Source organism: Lutjanus erythropterus, chromosome 1 (assembly GCF_056507025.1).
Source record: "Lutjanus erythropterus isolate fLutEry1 chromosome 1, fLutEry1.hap2, whole genome shotgun sequence".
In the NCBI taxonomy this organism is placed as follows: Eukaryota; Metazoa; Chordata; class Actinopteri; order Lutjaniformes; family Lutjanidae; genus Lutjanus; species Lutjanus erythropterus.
Genome location: NC_139317.1, coordinates 14,364,009 through 14,387,268, shown reverse-complemented (window position 1 = coordinate 14,387,268; position 23,260 = coordinate 14,364,009). Strand labels below are relative to the sequence as shown.

General features: G+C 39.3%; 2 protein-coding genes across 5 annotated transcripts in view; one reads left to right on the top strand and one right to left on the bottom strand.

Annotated features, from left to right (window-relative positions):
• The window catches only part of cdkl5 (cyclin dependent kinase like 5), a 54,816-nt gene extending 42,195 nt beyond the window's left edge, over positions 1-12,621 (top strand). For 2 of the 4 annotated variants that reach the window (XM_084714387.1, XM_084714380.1), the window contains exons 17-21: positions 1,485-1,620; positions 4,023-4,128; positions 5,197-5,358; positions 8,771-9,031; positions 11,540-12,621. In XM_084714387.1, coding sequence (XP_084570513.1) covers positions 1,485-1,620; positions 4,023-4,128; positions 5,197-5,358; positions 8,771-9,031; positions 11,540-11,944 — 1,070 coding nt within the window. In that variant the 3' untranslated portion in view covers positions 11,945-12,621. The remainder of the gene's footprint in view (positions 1-1,484; positions 1,621-4,022; positions 4,129-5,196; positions 5,359-8,770; positions 9,032-11,539) is intronic. The other 2 variants (XM_084714393.1, XM_084714399.1) reach the window with 2 other exon arrangements.
• A 3,382-nt stretch (positions 12,622-16,003) lies between these two features.
• On the bottom strand, positions 16,004-23,055 carry rs1a (retinoschisin 1a). The gene is made up of 6 exons (XM_084714367.1): positions 22,913-23,055; positions 22,533-22,558; positions 22,097-22,223; positions 19,686-19,827; positions 18,343-18,538; positions 16,004-17,732 (listed from the first exon to the last, which is right to left on the bottom strand). Exons 1-6 carry the CDS (start codon positions 22,965-22,967, stop codon positions 17,580-17,582), a joined length of 699 nt encoding a protein of 232 aa, XP_084570493.1. The 5' UTR covers positions 22,968-23,055; the 3' UTR covers positions 16,004-17,579.
• Between the last annotated feature and the right edge of the window lie 205 nt (positions 23,056-23,260).

Below are 23,260 nucleotides of genomic sequence, written 5' to 3'. Positions count from 1 at the left end.
CCATAACACAGAATGAGGCAAGAAGTAGACAAGTTATAAAAGAAGTACAAGACAACAGAAAAGACGCACAAATAGAATAGGGATAATATTATTAGAGATCGATTTTACTTCACATACTTAACATAAAACAGGTATATATTCCCAGTGATCTGTGTAAACAAACTAATATCTGCGGACTTCACATTGCTTACTCAGTCTATTTCTTTGGTTTTAACACTCCACACTGACCAGCTACAGGAACCTCAAAGGGTCAAAACTAAAACTCAAAATTCAGTTTCAAAGATCTTTTCATATGTGAAGGGTTTTAATTTAAAGGCTCTTTGTGCTGCGTGCAGTACTCAGGGGCTCTCTTCATTTTGGCCTAACATCTTGTTCAATTTATTATTTTCTTACAAAAGTATTTTAGTATTTTAGATTTATTGTCATAGATTTATTTTACCACATTTCCAAATAAAACCCCATTAGCATTAGCTTAGTGTTAGCTTTTTATAGTCAGCTTACTTATATGCATGCTCACACTGTTCATCAGGTATAATATTGACCATGTTCACCATCCAGGTTTAGCATCTTAGCATGCTAACATTTTCTAATTAGCTCTAAACACAAAGTAGATCAGAGGTTAATGGGAATGTCATTACTGTTGCAGATGTTTAATCAGAAAGTATTGGAAAATTTTGACCCCATGATGGCACCAGAGATAAAGTCAGGATCATCAGATTATTACAATTCATTCTTAGGGTTATGGACGTCTGTATGAAATTTAATGACAATCACTGCAACTGTTGTTGGGGCGTTGGGTAGCACCAGAGGAAAAATGAGAGGATCAACTGAGAAAAACTGAAGACTCAGTAAGATTCATCCCCTGAGGACAACATTTCAAGGCAGTCTATGAAACAATTGTTGAAATTAAAACTAGCGTGACCAAAAATGTGGAATATTATTAATAAAAAATAAAGAAAGAAAAAACATAACATTTAATTTTATCATTATAAAAGCCTTGGTTTGAAAGAGGTGCAAGTCGACCTCATACCATTCAGTCCTTTATAAACTGAGGAGAAAAATAAAGACCAAGAGAAAAACAAACCAAAAAGGTTTCAAAGAAAAACCCTCTAGAGATTTTATCAGAGAGCTGCTCTGAATAAATTAGTTTGACACAAAAACTTTGGGGTTTGTGACAGATTAATAGTAAATGTCAAGGAACAAGGGTTTCTTTCTACATTTGCCATTCTGCATTGTGTTTAACAATTATACGGAGAGAAATCCTTAATAAAGGAGGCAGAGATAACAACTTGGGCTTAAACAGACAAAGCAGACATGGTGGATTTTGGGAAATGTGAGTGCAGCAAAGAAAATTGTGGAATAACTCCCAGACTCCCACAGATTTATAATACTGAAGAAGAAAATACCAACAGACCCTCTTCAGTAAAATCTACAGATACACTGTTTTATAATAATAATAATCTTTCCTCATTGCTTCTCTTCAGTCCCATCCCCCAGACCAGATAATTCCTCCTCTTTCCACGACGGCGTCGGGCAGGGTCGAGGGCCGGTCGTACCCGGTGTACCCGTAGATCCCGTTGCCATGGCCAACCACTCCAAACGCCAGACGGCTTTTGACTGGTGAGAATTTTTTCATCATGAGTTTTTTTGACTGTAACAGCAGGCAGTGCTACAATTTATGCACACTTCATTCAAGGTTGTGTCAAAGAAACCTGCTTGACTTAAATTGAAGTGTCCACATTTGTAGTTGTAACATTTACAGGTTCTCTCAGCACAGATCCGTTTCTAAACTGCAGCTGAACTTCTACAATAAATTCAAGATTTTTGTCACATTTTCTTTGCTACATATGAGATTCAGCCTACAGATCAAACTCTGTGTTTCTATCTTGCTTATTTTCCTCATTGTCACACAAAGTCTGTCACAGCACCATTTAAGATCAATTAGATTTTACAGGATTACTTTGCTGACGGTGCTGTAAAGTATCACAGACTCACTCTCAACTTGTCAAATATGGTAGCTTGGTCAGTGGCCCTCTGCCTCAAGATATGATGCTTTAGGTGCTCCTCTAGCTACTTGATACTTTGTTCAATAAAGGCAACAAAACTACGTGATTGGTCTCAGAAACACGCCATGATTTGGATTTTAAAAAATATGTTAGATTGCCATACCTACACATCATATTATACAGATTAAAAAAAACATCTGTGCTTTGTTCAGACCCTAGCAAAAATCAATGAAAATTAGCTCTCTCTAATACTGAAAATTATAACGCAATTGATGCTTCACTAAGCCCCGCCTCCAAACAGCAGCTGCCCAATCATAGATTAGCAACTGTAACTAGGGCGCTATATCCTGTACATAGCTATTAAAGGACCAGTGTGTAATAATTCCAGGAATTTATGTACATAAATGAGATATATTATATATAAGTATGTTATTTATTATTATCAATCAACGTAAACTCAGAATCTATATGTTGCCGTTGCTTTAGAAATAGCCATTTATGGTTACATACTGTTGGGTCGACTTACGGGGATCATCATCCTGCACCGTCTACGGCAGCGCAGAGCGGACAAACTGCACTAACAGTGAGTCTTGGGAAGCCCATGGTGACCTTACCTAGACGCCGCATCGTAAACACGGAAGTAGACGGGGAGGATAGACGCGGGTGATTGCTGGCAGACCATTTAGCGTTGTGAACCTTGACTGGCACAGTTTTGACAGATGGAGGATCATACATTCACTGTACCAGAACAAAAAGCAGCGGACAGTGAATCCCCATCATCCAAGAAGCGGAGACGCGAAGAAAGTACGGTTCTCTTTTTAAAATGTATTACTTGGGAACATTAAAAACTCAGCTGGAGGCGGACTTCTCCGCCGACTGAAGGAGTTCAAACATTAGTTAGCTTACATTAGCCAGCTACACTTATGAAATCTGCTAGCATGCTAGAGTCATCATTTTAGCCGACAAAATCCGCGGTCGTCACCTAGAAATCAGAAGCTGCTTTTGTTCACTTTTCTGTGGAATCAAAGGCCTTGTGTTTTAAAAATTACTGCCAGTTTCGATGTTAAATCTGCCGCCGTTATCACTGTAAATGGCATATGTGTAATGCGAGAATGGAAAGCTTGACTGACGTAGCAACGGTAACTACAGAGGGCGGAGTTCAGAGAAGGATAACTATTTTATGGAACTATTTAGCCTTATCACAAACATTTTAAAAACAAATCAACATTTGGTTTCACACAAGACGCAAATGTCGGTCTCCTGGGTGAAAACCCTGTGTTTGTTTGACACATCTATCCACCGCACTTCCTCCTACACGGACTTTCTGGTTCTTTATCCTCCATCATCTGACCTCGGCAACGCACCAAAACATAACAGTAAAGGACCGCCTCCAGAAATTACACTGGAGGGGTGCTTACAGGATCACAGTTTGAAGCAGAGGAGCCCTGATGAAGCTTCTGTATTTAACAAGTCGGGAGTGACAACAGGCTGACTGTAAATTACTAAAATGAAATTAATGAAAACACGTTGTCATGCCTGTGGTTATTTAATAGAAACAAATATTTTCTTCCTTATGTTGATTGTGTTGACAGTTGAAAAAAATAAACAATATTTGTATTGTTTGCATTTATTGTCATAATAAACCATAAGTGCACATGTTAATATTAAGTGAACAAGAAACATTTCCTTTTACCCTGGTCACAATTTGCTTTAAAATCCCTCATTGTGTTTTTCTAATTTTCTGATTCAAAGTGAACAATTTGAGTAGCTACTTGTAGACTTAAAGCTGAAAGCTTAAATTTGAGAATTATTCAAACATCAGTTCCAGTCTTCCATTGTGCTGCTGTGGTTATGTTAGTGTCTTTTATCTCTGTAATTGTGTCCCAGTCATCACTTTATCTATTTAGGTTGCGCCCTAGCATTTGAGACACACCTGAGAAGAAGTCACGATTCAGTCTTGAGCTTGTAATTTCAAACATGAGTCATTGGAGCAATTTTTCCACATTTGCCTCGTAGGACCGCCGCAGAAGCAATGGTCATGAATCCTCCAGAGCCCACCAAAGAGAAGGAAAAACAAGGCTTCTTCAGAGCCATTAAAAAGAAGAAGAAGAAGACACAAATAGTAAGATCATTTAAGTCACCACCTGTCAAATGTTTGCTTTGGTTTGATGTTGTTTCCCTCGTCTACAAATTTTATTTTAGTGAGTGCTAAATGCTGATCAGAAGGTTTTTTTCAGACTGGTGCATCCGACAGTGATCATCTGCTGCATCCGTTTATTCTGCCATCAGAGTTTTAAATGTGCTTAATACTGTGAAAACTATGTGAAACTTACTGTGTAGATGAACACTGATGTTGACTACAAAGAATGTTAAAGGGAAATTCTGATTTATTACATGTGTCAGTTTTCGTAGTTTCTGCCATCACTCATTAAAATCAGAATCAGAAATACTTCATTGATCCCTGAGGGCGGACTGGTCATGTTAAGCAGCTATAAGAAATAGAAAATATGTATGTAAAAATACGTACAATCTACTACAATATATATAGAGACAATATAGCAACAACAGAAAAAAATATATACTAAAAGTATGTAAAAATATGTGTCTTATTTGTCAGAATAATTGCGCAAGTTAAATTATTGCACATAGAGTAATTGCACTCTTCAGTTATTGCACAGGATTATTGTAAGTCAGGGCTGAAAAAAAGAGTTGCAAAATGCAAGAAACAGTGCAAAAGGCGTAACAAGAGGAAAAAAGGTAACAATTTCACCACTTATTTCTTTCCTCATTAGACTTCATTGTAGTGATGTTGTTATGTCAAATACAAATGGATTGTACACTGTAAAAAAGTGAAAAGGGGGGGTCAACGCAAAAGATTCAAGTTTATTTAAAGAGGAAAAGAAAATCATCTTAGTCAGCAAAACTTTTTTCTCAGCCTTTCTTCACAATATGATGTTATTATAACAGATAGAAATGATGAACAAATGTAACGTAATAAAACAGAATAATCCTTTAATGCTGGTCTGTTTGCTTCCATGTTTATCTTAACAATCAAATCTTCATGCTCTTATTGATTTTTTCTGTCTGTATCTATTATTAAGTGGTATTTCTGTAGATGGTTGTGCATCAGGTGCTGTAGTAGTTTTTCTGTGTTGAGAGTTGTGTTGGCTGTACGTCTTCTGCTCCACAGACGGACATGGAGGACGGGAGGAACCCGAGCATCAAGAAAAGCCTTTTCCCCCTCTTTAGCTCTAAGAATAGCTTAAAGCACAACTCAGCTGTCAAAGTCCTACCTGTAGTCGCCTCTCCCATGGTACAACACCAGCCTCCCGCGCCCTACCCGGCCTCACCAGTAATCTAACCTCAACACTACAACTGCATGTTGACTCACGCCGACCGCACTAATCAGAATGAGCTGGTTTGAAATCCTCTCAAACGCCTGACGATTGACTGACTGAGAAATATTCCAGATTGAGAGGATTTCAAATATGTTTTGAGTCTAATACTGCACGGTGTTTGTGCATCCGTTTTGTCTCGCTACAGTGTTTGTCAAATGAGGTCCCCTTGCATTCACCTTGCATTGTAAGACATTGATTTCATGCAGTGTGTGCTGTTTGTGAGGCCGACACTTCTGCACGTCAAGACTCATTCTTTTCAGATATTAAACATCATCATATTCAACACATTTATAAGCACCTGAACCCACATGTATAGCCAAACGCATACTGTGGACATTTATGGACTCTCTAAGTACTGTGCTCAAATAATAATTCAATTAAAGGAAGAATTCAACATTTTGGGAATTTCACCTATTGGCTTTCTCGCTGAGATTTAGGTGAAAATGTCAATACCAGGCTTATATCTGTCTGTTGAATATGAGGCTACAAACAGCTGCCTGTTAGCTTAGCTCAGCACAAAAACCGGAAACACGGGGAAACAACTAGCCTGGCTCTGTCCAAAGTTAACAAAATCAATTAAAGCTCTTCTTTTCATCTAATTAATTGATTATTGAATTATCTTTTAAGTCGCTTATCAAGCAAAATTATCAAATATTTGCTGGTTTCAGTTTCTCCAAAGTGACACTTTGCTGCTTTTCTTAGTTTGCTGACAATATGAATTTTCAGGGATAGTTCTGATTTTTTTCAAAGTGGGTTTGTATGAGGTACTTATCCTTAGTCAGTGTGTTACCTACCATAGATGACAGTTGGCACCAGTGTTGGGACTAACGCATTACAAAGTTACTGTAACGCCGTTATTTTTTGCAGTAACTAGTAATCTAACACATTATTTTTTAAATTCAGTAGCGTTACTACATGATGCGTTACTCCATTATTTTATGTTATTTTTTGTGTAGTCTCGGCTAGAGACTGAGCTACAGCCAGAGCCGTGTAGTCCTGAATCTTCCTGTGTGTGTGTGTGTGTGTGTGTGGCAGCGGGGAGATGGGAGAAGACACGCCGTGTGGGCGTGTCTGTTTACAAGACTGGTATCATCATGGCATCTGCAGCGGAGCCCAAGTCAAGTTTCTTTACATGGAGATATTCTCACTACTTGACCTCGAGCACAAAGAGAAGAACGTTTTAGTTAAATGTAAGTTGTGTCTCGGATCAAAGATCTTATCTACTGCCCAAAATAGCAATTCAAACCTGTTGAAACACCTACAGAAACAACATGCTGCGACGAAGCTAGTAGCTAAGAGTACAGACACAGACTCTGATGCCACTTCACCTCCACCACCTCAGCAACAGCAGCTGGATTTTAACCGAGGGACTGACTGCTCCTGCTAACCAGGAAAAAGTTGATAAAGCCATTGCAAGGTATGTTGTAGAAGACATGCAGCCAATTTCTATTGTGGAGTCGTCCGCTTTCAGGAAGCTAGTTAGCATGATACCGGGCGTCACACGGCAAATGGGACGAAACACTTTTTCTAAGTACCTGGAGAACGAATACGCAAAAATGGAAACCGAGCTGAAGAAAACTTAACTCAAAACTTAATAGGAGAACTTTTTTTTCATAGTAACTAAAAAGTTAGTTTTCACAGTACTGCGTTACCTTTTGGTGTAAGTAGCCCAGAACAGTGGCTCTAGAAAGGACTGCTCACGTGTTGCATGAGTTTCACAGCTATCTTAGGTTCTCCCACTCGCAAGGGGAGAGTGAGACAAGGTGTTTGCGATCTGTAAGCTCACCACAAGATGGCACTAAATCCAACACAACGGATTTATAAAGCAGCCCTGCAATATCCTGTCTCTGAGATTGAATCTGTGTTTAAAGATTGAAGAAAATCCATTTTTAAATAATCCAAACACTGATATTCAGGATCCTCGAATGTCAGTTTTTGGGTCAAAAATATTCCGTATTATGTACAACATGAGTATGTTATGGTCAGCATTTTGTCCTTATTTTTGACACAGTTTTATCCAGCATAAAGTTTTCCCTTTCTTGATGGATATGGGCTAATACTATCCAGAAAAACCAGTATATTTTGTTGAAATGTTGCATAATGACACTTCTAACTTATATTTATGACCTTTATCTGCCATGGGCAAAGAAAACTGACATGTATAGTTTGTATATTGATATTATATATTCTGACTCCAGTGGCAAAAGAAGCTGTCAGATCTTAGTAAAAGTACCAATACACCAATCTAAAAAAATCAATTAAGTCTATTTTTTAAGGGGGCTGAAGCCTATCCAGCTGACACTGAGTCACCAATTAACCCATTATGCTGCATGTCTTTGGACTGTGTGAGGAAGCCGGAGCACCCGGAGAGAACCCACATAGACACAAAGAGCACATGCGAGCTCCGAGCCTTCTACAGCCACTCAGAATGGAATTCTGAAACTGCAGAGGGCTGATAGCCTGCTAACTGTGCTACCTGGTGCCCCATACCTTTCTATTTTAATGTGTTGTTAGGGGGGTTGGATCATATTATGGTGATGTTTATTTGGGACATTAGGTGAGTCAGTTTGATGTGGACTTATCATCCCTATCCCTTTTTCTCTTTCTTAATCCGAAGAAGTGGCGAGTTCTTTTCCAGAGAGATGGATTTTTCTTCTTTGCAGCCTGCTCCTGACTGACTTCAGCCTCTTCCACAAGTCCTGGTTCTTGTGAAATTGAGTTTTCTGGGTCCTGTGACACAGCAGAGGACTCGCCCTTCTCATGCTGGCAAACCTGGTTGTTCAGCTCTTCAATGAGCTGGTCAGCGACTTCAGTGTTTTGGGATGCAAAATTACTGATTTCATCTATGGAGTTTGGTTGGTTTAGAGAGAGCAATCACAGTTTCCTGCCAGAAAACATAAAGTGGAGAAAATATTCTAAATAAAGTGTACACTTAAACCGATATTGATTTTTTTTTTTTGGTAGCTAACATACATTTGGCTGCTGACCCTGTCCACAACAGCACATTGCTTAGCTTCCTATGCCAGTACTCCTGTTGCTTCTCCGAACTGGGAGCACGTTGATTGTCTAAGTACCTCATACAACCCTACCTATAATCGGTTTATAATGAATATAATTATTAGTTGCAACCCTGTCATGAAAACACTCAGACTCAAAAAACGTGTGCATTTTTATCTGTATTAAGTCATCACCATCACCACCTCCGTGTTTTGTCTGCCAGAGGGGTGCATGAAGAACCTCACCGCGATCTGAGCGAGATGTGCTGTGTGATGAAAACGAGTGTGGTGACCTCGCCGTAGAGAGAATAACATGTATATGGAGCAAATATTCTGGATAACTAATAATCATGTCCCTATATCTTGTTAGGTTCCTGGTAACGGACAAGAGCACCTGTCCCTGCAGAGGAGCTCCAAGTCGTCCTCTCACCACGGCAGTCGACGGAAAAACCGCGAGCGATCCCGAGACAGAGACCGGGAGCGGGAGCAGAGCCGGGACCGAGACAGAGAGCGAGAGAGGGAGCGGGAGAGAGAAAGAGAGAGAGAGAGGGAGAGAGAGAGGGAGAGGGGGAGGGAGAGAGAGAGAGTCAATGAGTGGCCCCCAGACAAACCAGTGGACTCACACTCCCAGGTATTCAGATACTGGAGATGGCAGCATTTGTTTGGAGATCACTGGATCGTTTGTCACCGGAATATCATAATGCCATATTTCTAACCAAACCAGCCCCTTAGTGTCAGTCACAAATACATAAATAATAAGTAAATCATGTTATTTCAGTCACATAAAATAATTATTTGTAGGTGTAGCCATAGAAAGTAGTTCTGCATCTAACACTTACAGTGGAGATAAAATGGAAAATGCCTTTTTTGTTTTTGTAATTCAAGTTTTTATTTCATTTATCTTTGGTGTTTGGCAATACAGACTTATACATTGTGAGACGTTTCTTATTATGCACATTACATGCCATATCAATGGCGTGGCGAAACAAAAATAATATGAAAATACAATATAAATAAGACCATTTGTATAAAGGGTATGTTAATAATTACATAGCTGAGAAACATATCATAAAACAGATTCTAATGTTGGATGCACTCATAGGACGGTATTCATGCTGCAAGTTCATCGGGAAGTGTGATGGAAGTCCAGAACAGGTCCCAGATTGATGCCTTGGTCTTATTTCTGTTGTTCATTCTGTTGAGCATAAGTTCATATGAAGCTGTTTTTGTCATGACGTTTACCCACTCTTTCAGTTCAGGGGGTTTGGGTGTTTTCCACAACTTAGAAATTGTCCTGGCAGCTGTTGTAGTCCCTGCCATGATTACAGAAAATTCTCTGCTTGATATGTTGGGTATTTGGCTTCTGTCCCCTCATAGGCATATTCTGGGAGATAATGGTATGTCACTACCCAGATTATCCACAACTGTTTTCCAAAAAGGAAAATGCCTTTTTAACCTTTTTAGATCACATCCTTGGTCATACTGGGAATCTATTTAACAATATATGCCCCCCCCCCCCCAAAAAAAAATACAAAAAACTATTTTTCTTCTATTTTTAAATCAAAATCCAATCCAAGTTATATCATGACATCAGCTCTTAGCGGCACAGAGATTTGTTAGTTAACAGCACGCAACGCTGGCTTATGACGCGCCCACTTTTCAATGTTAAAATCAAATTTCTCCCAATCTTATGTTCCATCCGTCTATCCTGTTTCACTCAGAAATACGTCACGATACGAAAGCAAGATACTTTCAAAATGCTGTTTTATCTGGAGTCCAGAAACTCACAGCTGTGCATGTAATATCCTATGAAATGTGACTTTGCACAAAGAGGCTCTATATTCAGAAATGTAGGGGTTGTTACCAGGAAATCAAGTCTATTTTACTTATATAGTGCCAAATAATAATAGATGTTATTTCAGGGCACTTTTCATATACAGCAGGTCTAGACCTCTGTGGCAAAAAGGTCCTGATCGCATTTAGGTATTTAATTGAAAATATTAATAACATTAAATATTAAATAAGTTATAATATCATGAAATGGGTACTATAATGTAAACGTTCCATGCCAGCCTCCATGAATGCTGTCCTTTCTCCAGGTTACTAATGTATTACTTGTAGACTGGTAGTTAAAAATTTATTGCATGATGACAGATTTCAGAAGTGGCAACCTTTTGAATCTACCAGGTCTTCATCAGGCAAGTGGCTAAAATGACAAAGAAAGACGCTCATAGATTACAGACACAAAATTGAATGGGTTTTGACAATACAGTCCTCTACATACATTATCAAAACTTAAAAGGTGGCAAATAAAGCTGCAGGTAAAGAGAAAATTGGTGTTGCAGGAACACAAATTCTTCCATATAATTTCTGCAAAAATTGGTCAAATTGATTCTGTGGGATCAATAGTTCAGTACTCACAACCTACTCACTGGCCATCAATTCCTTTAAGAAAATATCAATAGTATAATTATATCATTAAAAAAAATGTGGATGGCTGCATCAGTTCCAAGTGATTTCAGTACTTGTATGAAGTCCGTGCCAATGCACAGCCCTTCCATTAACTGGTCTGTGAGAGATGTGAGAAATGAGAGCCAAGCTCGCAGCTGTGCACAGTCATATGCTTCTGCATTAAAACTGATCAGACATAGCTGAAAGGAAACATACTGAGGTGTGCTGCTACTTTTCACCTGCAAAAATGCAGCAAAATGTACAATTTGCAATATGAACAACCTCCTCAAACTTTTAAAAATACACCATGAGAGTTATGAGGAGGCTATTTTATTTTTATTGTAGTATTTCTGTAAAATATGAGAATACTTTTAACACAGATTTGCACAAACATTTTAATTTAACTGTACTCGGATTTGCTTTTGTAATAAATTCATGTCTGGTATTTGTCATGTGATTTTCCTTTTTTTTCCTTTTTCTAACAATGACCATTCTTTTGAAAAATCACATTCTGATTGAAGAAATGATCAGTATCAGTATTGGTAGAACTGTAAAAAACTTTTAAGATTTAAATCATCAGTAGAAATTAAAACAGACAGGATAGGAAAAGGTTTGTTCTTTTTGTGGGAAAAATATCGAAGCCTCCTTAGAGATCATTCATCAACTGTATCTGTTTCTCTCCTGACAGAGTCAACCACTCAAGTCACTCCGCAGGCTCCTCCACCTCTCTCCTTCTTCCTCAAATCAAGGACAGCCTCCTCCTCCTCCTCCAGACCTGCGCTTCCAAGCCCAACTCCCCAACCCCCCTCAGCCCTCCGCTAAAGCGGTCTACCCCGAGAGTCGAGGGCACGCCGACAGCAGGGGCCACTCCGGGGTGAGCAGCTCCTCGCAGGCTAAGAGCCGCAAGGCCAGCTACCCCCTCCCCGGACAGATCGAGTCCAGCTGGCACGTGTCTGCTCTACAGCGGGCGGAGGGCGCTCAGTTCACCCCCGAACAGCTGGGCATCAAACCTGGGCAGAACGGACCCACGTTTACCCGAGCGTCCCGCACCAGGATGCCAAACCTCAACGACCTGAAGGAGACGGCGCTGTAAAACCCACTCCAAACCACACCACCTCCAACACGTCTCCATCCTGGAAGCATCTGCCAGACGCAGACGTCATGGTACTGCAGAAAAAAGTTTACATGGAAGCTGACTTCACTGGATCAAGTCCTCATTCAGAAACATAGTCATTCGTTGATGCTCATGTCTCTGAAATCTACAGACACTAGACACTGACAGGCCAAACAGCAGTAACAGTTGTTTAGGGATTCATAGATCCCCCTCGGGATCCCGGTACTGTATCAGTTGTATGTTATTCTCTCTCTACTCAACATCAGAATAAGCTGATCTTTCCTGTCAAGGAGACACTGCCCGTGTGGCCTCTCTGCTGCCATCTTCTGCTCACAGGACACTACAGCAACACATCAGACAGCCGCCGACACACCGGTGGCCAATAAACTCAAATGTTTTTCAAGCTCTGATATTTGATAAGAACAAAAAAAAAAAACAAGATTTATATCAACATTATTTATTAAATATTTATTTGTTTTAAATTCAAGGATATAAGCTATAAATGACACAGTATGTAGGCTATATGGGAATATTATAAGGTAATATAGAATTAAATGTGTAATTGCAAGAGCTTTAGTTTCGACACAAAGAAATGCATAGATATTTATGTGTTGATAATACAATATGTCACAAGGAATATTTAATAATGGTGAATGTCCTTTTTTTTGTTCAATTTGATATGTTATTAACAGATTTTCACGTTATGTCACCTTATTTTTACCTTTTTTCAGTTTGTGTCATCAAAATGTAAAGAAATATTGATGAATACTCGTCGCCCAAAGTGGAAAAAAAAAACAAAAAAACTTTACATCTAGTACAAATCTGCCGATCACCCTCATGACATCGGTTTTGAAGTTTTGTGACAAGTCGGGCTATTTGTCAACAGGGTTTGGTAGCAGAACAGCCAGAGTGAGACTGTTAGGCTCTGTGCTTCACATACAGTAACTGTCAGTTCACTTTATGTCCCACTACTGTCTGTGTCCCCATTTTAAAATGTGAAGCCCCATTTTCAGTCTCTCACTTCATGTAACAGCTTTCCAGCTCCATGCTGCCATGTTGGTTTTGTCTACAGCCTTAACAGCAAGTAAACAGACATCAAGACTTTGGTGCCCAGTGGTGTGAAACCTCTTGAAATGAGGTTTGACTGACTCAGAAACAACGTCTATGTGTTGACGATAGTAGGAGAGCTCTCTGCAAAAAGGCATACCTCACCTACAACCTTTAAGATCTTAAGGGTTAAATCTGATGGTAGCTTATATTTTCTTAATGTCATTAAATCCCATGAAAAGACCAAAACTAATAATGAACTGAACCTTGTCATGGCACGGTCATGTTAGACCTTAAAACAACTACCTGATATAATTTACTTCTATCTCATTGTTCAAAAAACTTTTTAAAAATGTTAGTGAGCCACATGGGTGACATTTTCCTTCAGTGCCATGAACATGGCCACTGTATTTTATTTTGAATCATCCTGCTGCTCACTAGAGAACCGAGTGTGTATTAATCTTCAGCTGACAATAGTTCCCAACAAATGTTTGCTCAAACAGCGCCCAGCCGTTTTAAGGCTGTTTTAATATTCTGCAACTAAACCAAGTAAAATAAACTAGAAATTTATTGCTAGTTTTTAAAGATTTGCATCATCAGTTGGAACAAATAGTGTCGAGGCTGGCTGACATTGACAGTCAGGAAGTGTGGAGCGCTGCAGGATTAAGTCCTAAAACTGGGAAATGAGTAAACATCTTCATCTCAAAGTCAATGGGGTTTTTGGTTAGATGCCTGAAATGAGGTCTGTGGTTTATACAAGCTTAAGAGATTTTCACAATTTGTTCTACAACAAAATACATCAGTAAATACACCAGTTTTTACTTCTGGTGATTGTATTTACGCTTCGAAAATCCCAGAAGTGCTGTTCATTTGTAAAGATTGTTTTGCTGAACAAAATACGTAAATATCATAAACTTTTTTTTCACCACACAGAGTTTATTTTATACACTAATCCAAAATCCAGATCTGCCCCCAATTTGAGATTTTCCCAGTCGACTGGTAGCAGTCGTGGATTTAATTATAAACTGAAGCGAGCCGCCTGTCGAAGGTACAGTGTGTTTTTTTGGTGTTTTTTTTGCTGGAATTTTCTGCAACTAACAGAACTCCACACACTGACTAACGGTTTCTTCGACCATTAGTTGACAGCCCTGCCAAAATCTGGTGGAAAAATCCCGCTGACTTTTTGTGGAGGGAACCAGAGCAACGCTAAATTCCAGGTTGGCCCACAAAAATACATCAGCCCCGCAAAACTCTAGTAAGAGACACACTAAGGCTTTGTTCAGACCAACAGTAGCCCTGCGTGAAAAAGCACAGCCCTCTCATTCATTTGAACAAGGCCAGTCCAGTGACGCACCGGGGGGCAACAACACAAGAGCCTAACAAAGTCACCTAAACACATACTAGCGCGCATTGCTGGTAGATTACTTGTTGCCTGCAACATGAACGCAGTATTTCGTCTGTTTTTCTCACAATATGTGTGACGATAGCTAAAGTAATTGCTGCCATGATAACTTTCCAGTGTTTTAAAATTCTGTCTCAGAGTTTTATAAACTGTTGTGAAGTGTTTGGGCATCTAATAAATGTTTAAATAATCTCTTACTCCAACCATATTTCAAGTCAAACTGCTCCCTGAAATAAGACGCTGGCGTGGTCCCTTGTGTTGTTTTTGGTCCAGTAACACGTTGTTGGTTTTGTGTGTTTTTTTTTTTTCCATGGGATTTGTTGACAATAAGAAATATATGAAATAACATCAGACTTATCCTTTACTGTGTGTTTACATTTTTCTGTGTGCATTTTAAAAGCTTGTGTTATCAAAGTTTTTGTAAATGCCTTTTGTAAATCTGAATTTGGTTTTTCCTACTTTATTCGCATTACAGCTTTTATTTTTAAATACCATGATCAGGGATGATTTGACCTAACTAGGTTATTCATGAAAGCATTTACTCGTTGTCTACTGACCTGTGGATGATTTTAAAAAAAAATGAGTTGTACAGAACAATACACTATTTGTGGCCTAGGCAAAATAGACAGCATAGTTTCCTTCCAATCTTTATCCGTCGTTGCTCCTTCCTCTTCTTCTGTGGTTTTAAGGCTTAATGTGAAGAAGAAAAGCTTTTATATCACAGAAGGAGAGAGCGAAAGGAAAGACGGGTGGATGCATTTGTGAAAATTTCAAGACGTCTGTGGACTAAAGAGAGAGTGTAGTTTGTTTTGTTTCTCATCTGTGGAAAGGATGAAAATACACAAGCAAAAAAACACGGGAAAAAAAACGAATGAACCAATTGACTACACGGCTGATTGAAAGCAATAACATTCAGAAAGAGACTCAGACTGATGCAGATTGCACTAGCTTAAATAAGTGGCTAGTTAAATTGGAGCCAAATATAGCACAGAGAAGGATTTCCAGCAGGAGACTGTGATTAACGCAAAGTGTCCACATATAATATCAAGACATCGCTCTGCAATACGTTCTTTTTTAATTATTATCATTTTCAATTTGTCCTTGAGCATGACCCTGGGAAGGTCAAACCGCCCCATGTTGTGTATTCTGGAAGATCCTGATTGCTAATGATTGTAAATGACTGCTAACGTGGGTTTGTCTGTATCATTAATGGGACAGAGTGATGACAACGCTTGCCTTGCCAGTGACCCGAAGCCTTATATTAGCTTACTGACTCAACACTTCAGACGGAAACAGAGGCTTCAACCACCCCCCCCCCACCCCCCCACCCCCCCCAACCCAGTAAGTCACATACACCGAGAACTGAGAGGAGAAGAATTTTTTCGTTCACAAATATGAATGTGTTTCCTAAAACATCAGTTCTTTTTTTCATTAAGCTGTTTCCCACTTCTTACAGGGTGTAAATAGAAATAATAGAGTGTATCTATGCTGACCATTCTACTTTAAAAATGATAGGGTCTCATAATAAAAGCCAACTGTACATTTTTGAACGGCTCGCATGTTTGTTTTGTTGCACAGACGGACACAACTCGAGAACAGAAGTTCGTTTAATCAAGGAAATGGTTTAAAGATACAATAAAGAACACATTTCAGAGGGGAAAATAAAACTCTGTGATGTGTTCCCAAAGCACCATGGGAAATTTAATTGACATGTGACAGAAAAAAAAAATAAATCAGGGATTAACCACAATACAAAACCACATCTGAATATTAGTAAACTTTATATCCCTCGATCTTTATGTAGCACTGAAGATGATATTTTCACAAAAATGCCTGAGATAAAAAACAGTCATGTTTTTATGAACAAACAAAAAAAGAGAAAACAGGAAGTAAAATCACACAAAAATATCAACCCAGTGTCACGGCAAAGTGTGTGGTAGACATGTTGGTCCACCATGACAGTGTCAAGTTTTGCTTTGCCTCGGAGGAAAATGATACCTCACTGGTTAGACTTTCAAAATAAAGCAGAGAAATATTTCTAGTTTGGTTAGGTTTAACAAAACATCATTTTACATTTTATAATGATCAACAAATCCCACAAAAAGATCAAAATTAACAACCTGTTAGTGCTTTTCTTGATACTTTCTTGCTTCTCTACTTTGTCACACGTAAAAGTATTGGTTCATACAGCAGATTAAGATCTTCTTTTTTTAAATGGGGATCAAAATTAAGTGTTTTTATATTTTAAAAATAGCTAACTAATGTCCTAAAACAGCTGGGCACTGTAGTTTTTAGCAAACATTACTAAAACTTGAGAAAATAGCGCATTTGTTGAGGACCATTTTCAGTTGCACATTAATATATGTTTTATATGCATTGAATCATCGGAGTTTTTAGAGCGACAGGACAGTGTATGTTGTTGACTCAAGATGAACTACAGTGCCAGTTTTCTCCGTAATGAAGAAATAAGTGTTTTAGTTACATTAGCGATCCACCCTGGGTACAAAAAGCATTGTTGGCTTCTGACACCTGAGTGCTATTAGCATTTCCTTAAAATAAATATATTAACAATAAAGGAATACACTCTATGAGGCTTTGGCCACACAAACAATACTTGTTGTTGGGATTAAATCACTGCTGGTTTTGTTTTTTTCATGCCATTTGTTGACAGTAAGATGTAAAATGTAAACTGACTGAGAGTTGCAGGACTGTAAATTCCCTGTTTACCATTAAACATAAGGAGGAGACATATTTTCATAGATGTGTCACAGAAAGACGAGAGCTCATCTCAGACTGGTGGATACAACCTCCATAGCAACGCTGCCTCTCCCTCTCGCTGCCTAATTATTGCTTTGAATTTATGCCATTTCATTGCAAATGAAACAATCTATTGAGAACTCACCAAATTAAAAGCCCCCAGTGTGAGAGTGGTTTAACAATGGAGAGTGGAGTGAATGAAAGCTCATTGAGCATATCAAACAAATATTTTAATGAAATCTCATAAGTTAAAATGATTTGGTTTTATTTTAAAACGATTATAAACAGAGTGTTTTTGTCTCAGCTTGTGGTTTTATACATGTAGCTGGAGGGGGGGACACTGATGATGGGGCTTCAGGTGGAGATGAAGTTTTGGGACAAGGCCTCGGGGACGGCGGGAGGAGAGGTTCAGATGCATTTGTTCATGCAGAGCAGCAGCTCCAGGCGCAGAGCGATGCGTGTGTGCCATCCGAGGGGGAGGATGCGGATGAAGCGCGCCACGATGGGCGGCCGCAGGAGGTTCTGCACAGACGAGGAGCGATCAGAGTTCCCATAAAACACCTGAGGGGAGAGGATGGATTGGATCACACTGACATTCAAATACAAACTGAAGCTGACTGAGTACACAGAGTTTTACATTAAAGCTTACATTAATTAATACATTAAAACAATTATTTTCATTTTTCAAATAATCAAGTAGTTGAATTTATAAGTAACACATCAGACAAATAGTGAAAAACTGTAAGGCAACATTTAAGTGTTTGTCAGGAAAACAGACTGAAACCAAAAATAGATTTGATTTATAATGATATGAAGTAAATAAAAGCAGTTCATTCTCACTTTTGAGAAGCTGGAACCAACAAATCATTGGCGATTTTGCTTAATAAATTACTTAAACGATTTTTCTATTATCAAAATTGTTGGTAACTAATTTCCGGTCTGCCAATGAAGAAGAGAGCATTGTTGGTGAAATATCAAAATTAAAATTTAAACAATGGTTATGATAAATATATGTACGTATGCAAATGTTTCTATCAACAAAAAACATGTTTGTTTTTTTATATATATCTTCACTTCACTTCACCGTTCCTGTTTTAACCAAATAAGACCCTCAAGCTTCACATTTTGTATCATATATATTCTTCACTGTTTCTTTTTAGGTTCGACTGACCCTGTTGTTTCCAGTCTGGTCTTTGTAGTAGATCCAGTTGAGTTTTTCGTCCGTGCGGTACTGAACGCTGTACTTGGTGATCCACTCGTCAGCGTCACAGCGGCCCTGAGTGAGGATCCCTGAAACCACCATCACCTCCTTCAGGTCGATCTGCAGCCACTGACTGTTGTCTTGGTACTTCGAGAGCCAGGCACACCTGGAGGACAAACACAAACACTGGATATATGCACATACACGCAACTAGAGCAGGTTGAAGGCAGTTTGACTTTGTGGCTGAGTAAGTCACGATGATTTGAGTAAACATGCACAGTAACTTAACCGCTACCACATAACTGCAACATCCAAGGATCAGCCAGGGGACCTTTGTTGTATATCATTGTTCTACCAATTTGGGGATTTTTTTTTTTATACTAGGGGATATTTTACTCAAACTCAAAGTACATATTGACCATTTTGCTGTTGCTTTTTTGATTGTTTGTTTTTAAAGGAACGTTTCAAGCTTATTTCACCTCTAACCACACTCGGCGGTGGTGTCCTGGGGTCTTAAGGTAAGTGTAAGGCAAGTACAATCTGAAAATGCTGTGCACCGTTTTGTTGTGGTCTTCAGGTTAAACGACTTTCCTCAAAGTGGTGTGAAACGGTGTGCAACAGGCTTTGAGGTATATTTTCTCTCATTTGGTGGGTCAGCACTGGCATGGATAAAAACCCTGCTGCATACCCAACACTAACTTTTCCTCATAGAACAGCTAATAGGGATCCTAACTAAAAAAAAAACAATTAAACAGCAGGGTGTTCAATGCACCGCCGTTTCTATTTAAAAAAATGTTCTGTTACATTTTGTTGGGTGTGAAAGCGGCCTCTTACATCACTGCAGATGAGAAATTAAATTAATGAAACAAAATCTTTCAGACTGAGGGTCAGTTCCCGCCTGGTCCATAACACAAGTCCAATGTGAGACTTATATTGGGTGGTTTCATAATATTGGAGGGAAAAAAAAATAGTCTTCAATACCAAGCAGAACAGCTCCTTTTGCATACATTTTATATTCTTGCATTGCCTGTTACTTACTGTATATTTTAATGTTTTAAGGGAAGAACATATTGCATGTCAACCTTTCTGAATGCACCTTACATAATGAGAGATGGGTTACATTTTCTCTGAGTGCATTTTTTCTAACACTGTTTCTAACAGATGGCAGGCATCCAGACATTTGTTTATGTGGGTCTTTTTGCTGAGACAGAACAGTCAGCCATGTCTGGCGAGTTAAAATTAAAACAAATCTCAGCATTAATTGCAAAAGCAGCTGCATAACTCTGCTAAAGTTTTGTTTGGCTTGTACCTACCCGAAGCCCTGACTGTTGAGCCGGGCCCTGCTCGGGAGCCATGAGGAGAACCAGCCGGCGTACTGCTCCTGGTTGGAGCAGGTGATCTGATCTGGACTCACTGATCCGGCCTCGAAGCCCAGTGGCTTGTGGTACGGACACTCTGCAGGAGGATCAGAGATGAAGTAACAACAGAGGTTTTAATTTAAATCTCTTAATATAATTGTTTTTCACTTAAATACCTCCTGGCTACATGGATTTCAAGGTCGCCGCCCCTGTTAGAGGAGAACACAAACAGCGGCTAAGCAGTAAAACACTGAAATGTGACCAGCAAGTGATCATCATTAAGCCTTAATTCTCCATCTTTCCATCCTTTCCTCTCTCTGCATCCTCACTCCCGCTGACTCCCATCCTCACACCCTCCTGCTCGCAAAGCCCCCGCCGTTAGCCGCCCCGGTGTGACCCATATCCCGCATCCTAAAAGCCTGCAGTTTAATTCTCCACAGTGAGAGATCAGCAATGTCCATTAGGGCAGCAGGCGGACAGATGGCCATGTCCCACTCTCCACAGCTTTAGCTCTGTGTTGCTCCCATGTTTTGATGTCAATCTGCCATCTCACTTTCCACGAAAATCACATGAGCACAAGTCCTTTATTGACTTACTAGATGTTTGTTATAAAAATGTGAACGGCAGAGGTTAAAAAGCTGCACATGTGCGAGTTTATTCCCCTTAAAGTTTCAGGGAAAAAAAACATCAGCTGTGGATACACAGAGCAGAAACCTGCTGCGCTTTTGTTTACTACTGGCTTAAGCCTATCTGGCACAGGGTCACATCCTGTCTAATCCCAGTATTACAACACATACAGCAGCAGCAGCGCCTGTGTGAGTCAGGAGATAAGTGTTTACATAACAGCAATGCGAGTGACTCCTCTGTCATCCTCCCTAATGTATTTCATGACTAAAATAAAACACATTCAGATGGCTGAATTAATGGGAAAGAAAACACAAGAGGTGAGACACGAGGAGCTGAGGTGGAACGAAGTCTGAGGCCGAGATGGAAAGTCTGTCTCACTCGTCATTTATCTTCACCAGGTCCATGTTGGGGTAATTACTGGTTTCTGTGATTGTGTGATTGGCACTTTCTATTAAAGGCCCCATAATCTGAGCATCATGTTCGGAGATAATGATTATCTACTGAACTTCTTCTCCTCTCCGTTACCAGTTGCCATGTGATTTGTGGCTCAGCTGACACACATTGATTCACGGAGGGAAACCCTTTCACTGCACATCAGCTCTGCTCCTCGAGACGTAATTCAAATCTGATCTTTATATCTGAGGCCTAATGAGGCTTTTTGTCTGTTTGCGGGTTTTATCTCAAAAACAGATTTCACTGCGAGAGATTTGGCGGAAAGTTAAACCCCAGGCCAGAAAAACGGAGATTTCCATCTGCTGATGAATATGATGTGATATGATCAAAAGCTAATGGACGTTAAGGGATTATTTTGACAACTGTTGTTTCAAAGGTCAAGAATGAACTTTCATTTTCATCCAAGTGAGTAGTTTTAAATCTCTTGAACAAAAACTCTGACACACGCACCCCATAATTCTTTACATATCTGTTTATATTTTTGTGTTTTGATGCAGATCCAGATCCAGATGCAGACCACATTTTCTGTTATTGAAATAGTAAATTTAGAGGTGTAGCCTTGTGCATCCTTGGCTCAATCTTTTCTCCATCTTTTCATGGCTCCATCTGCATCATCTTCTCTGAGGATGTCCAGTGGAGCATGTCCACCCCGCGGCGTCAAATCTGGAGGCTAATGCACTCATGCATGTACATGTACTGTACATATAGAGATTCTCTGTTTCTTCTCAATCACATTCTCACAGTAAAACTCTTAATCTATCTGCACTGTGGATCTTAAAAGATTTGTCAATTGATCAATTGGGAAATCAACAAAAATTTAACCAGCTACTCTTTTTTTCAAGCAAATTGACAGAAATTGGGGGTTTAAGCCTCTAAAATGCAACGATTTTCAGCTTTACTTTGTCTTATATTGTATTAAATTGATGTTCCTTGGATTCATAAACAACAAAAGAATTCATCTATTAAGTGATTTACATGTTCAGTATCTGAGTCTGCTATCACAATTCACTCCTCGCTGCAAGTACTATTGTTAGTATTATGATTAAATTTCATCATCTAATCAACAAAATCTCTTAATTAGTAGGTCAAAGAGCAGCCCTATTACAAAATCCCTGCTCAGTGTGTGACAAAACATCAGTTTGAGATTTAAGCGCACAAACTGGAAAACATTTATTTTGCACTAACGAACGGGATTATTTTGAAGTAAAAAAAGTCACAAATAACAAACAAAGTCTGGGGGCAGTTTTTGAGCAAGAGAGGACTGAATGTGATAGTTCTTACTGTACCTGGCATGCAGTCCATTCCGCGCACCATGGAGGAGCCAGTCCCAATGGTGGAAAACTCAGTGGGGGATTCTCCTCCTTCACAGTCACATTTGCAAGACTTGCTGGTCCACGCCTCAGACACTCCCGCCTCAGATAAACACACAAACACATCATTTAATAGATGCAAACCCAAAAGACTATAATCAGAAATATCAAAAAATATAAATACTGTTATTTTAAAAACACATCAAAAGAATATTTTCACAGGTGACTGAAAAGGTTAATGCTGCAGCAAAGAAAATATCTCATCATGTATGATTTTCTTTTTCAGTGCAAATTAACTGACATTGACCATTGTCAACAGGAAAAAAGAACTCTGCATGTTGTGCAAACACTGCTGATTTTAATGCTCTAAGAGTTAAATAATCTCAGACATTTTTCTGATGTTTCTTTGTACCTCTTGAGCATGGATGCTGATGAAGACTATCAAGACAAAAAGGATGCCAGCCAGCCGATGAAGCACAGTAGAGGAAAAAAAAAAAGACTATTAGGAAGCAGTAACCATCCAACAAAATCTGTGCATCAATCTGTTAAATTGACCGTACTGAAAATAGATAAATAAAAACAACATAGACACAGAGAATCAAGAAAATCCTGGATCATAATCTCAAGGAAATCTCCTATATTTGTCAAATTAGGATCAGTTTGCCCTTTGAGTGTCAGAGGTTTTCTTCAACACGTTGTCCAGTTTGAGGTAACTCCTTCAAAGATTTATTGGTCTAAATCAAACAGATTACAGGCTCCAGAGAACCAGAGTGTAAAGACTTAAAATCATACCGTTAATTCCCAGAAGAAGCAGGGCCAGCAGGAAACGCTGCATGTTGAGAGCCATCTTCCAACCTCCTCCAAACCAGACGAGACGGACTGCAGACTGAACAACCAAGCCAACGATGATAGAGAGGCTGGATTACAATAATCCACAGGACACTAATGGCCTTACCTAATGCCGTCCTTATCTGACAAAGCCCCTCCTACAGCTGTTCACCCACCACCACCATCGACGACCACCAGCACCACCAGCACCACCACCACGGTCTCTGGTGATCACTGCACAGGCACTGGGGTCAAGTCAAAAAATCCTGCAGAAAAAAACAAAAGACAGCATGGTCAGTGGGTTACGTGCAC

Excerpts from the sequence above, each read along its gene's own strand:
- rs1a (XM_084714367.1), bottom strand. The coding sequence starts at position 22,967 with ATGGCTCTCAACATGCAGCGTTTCCTGCTGGCCCTGCTTCTTCTGGGA. Across the intron at positions 22,224-22,532 it reads TCAGCATCCATGCTCAAGAG|GCGGGAGTGTCTGAGGCGTG; the intron begins GTACAAAGAAAC and ends TGTTTATCTGAG. Across the intron at positions 19,828-22,096 it reads CGGAATGGACTGCATGCCAG|AGTGTCCGTACCACAAGCCA; the intron begins GTACAGTAAGAA and ends ATCCTCCTGCAG.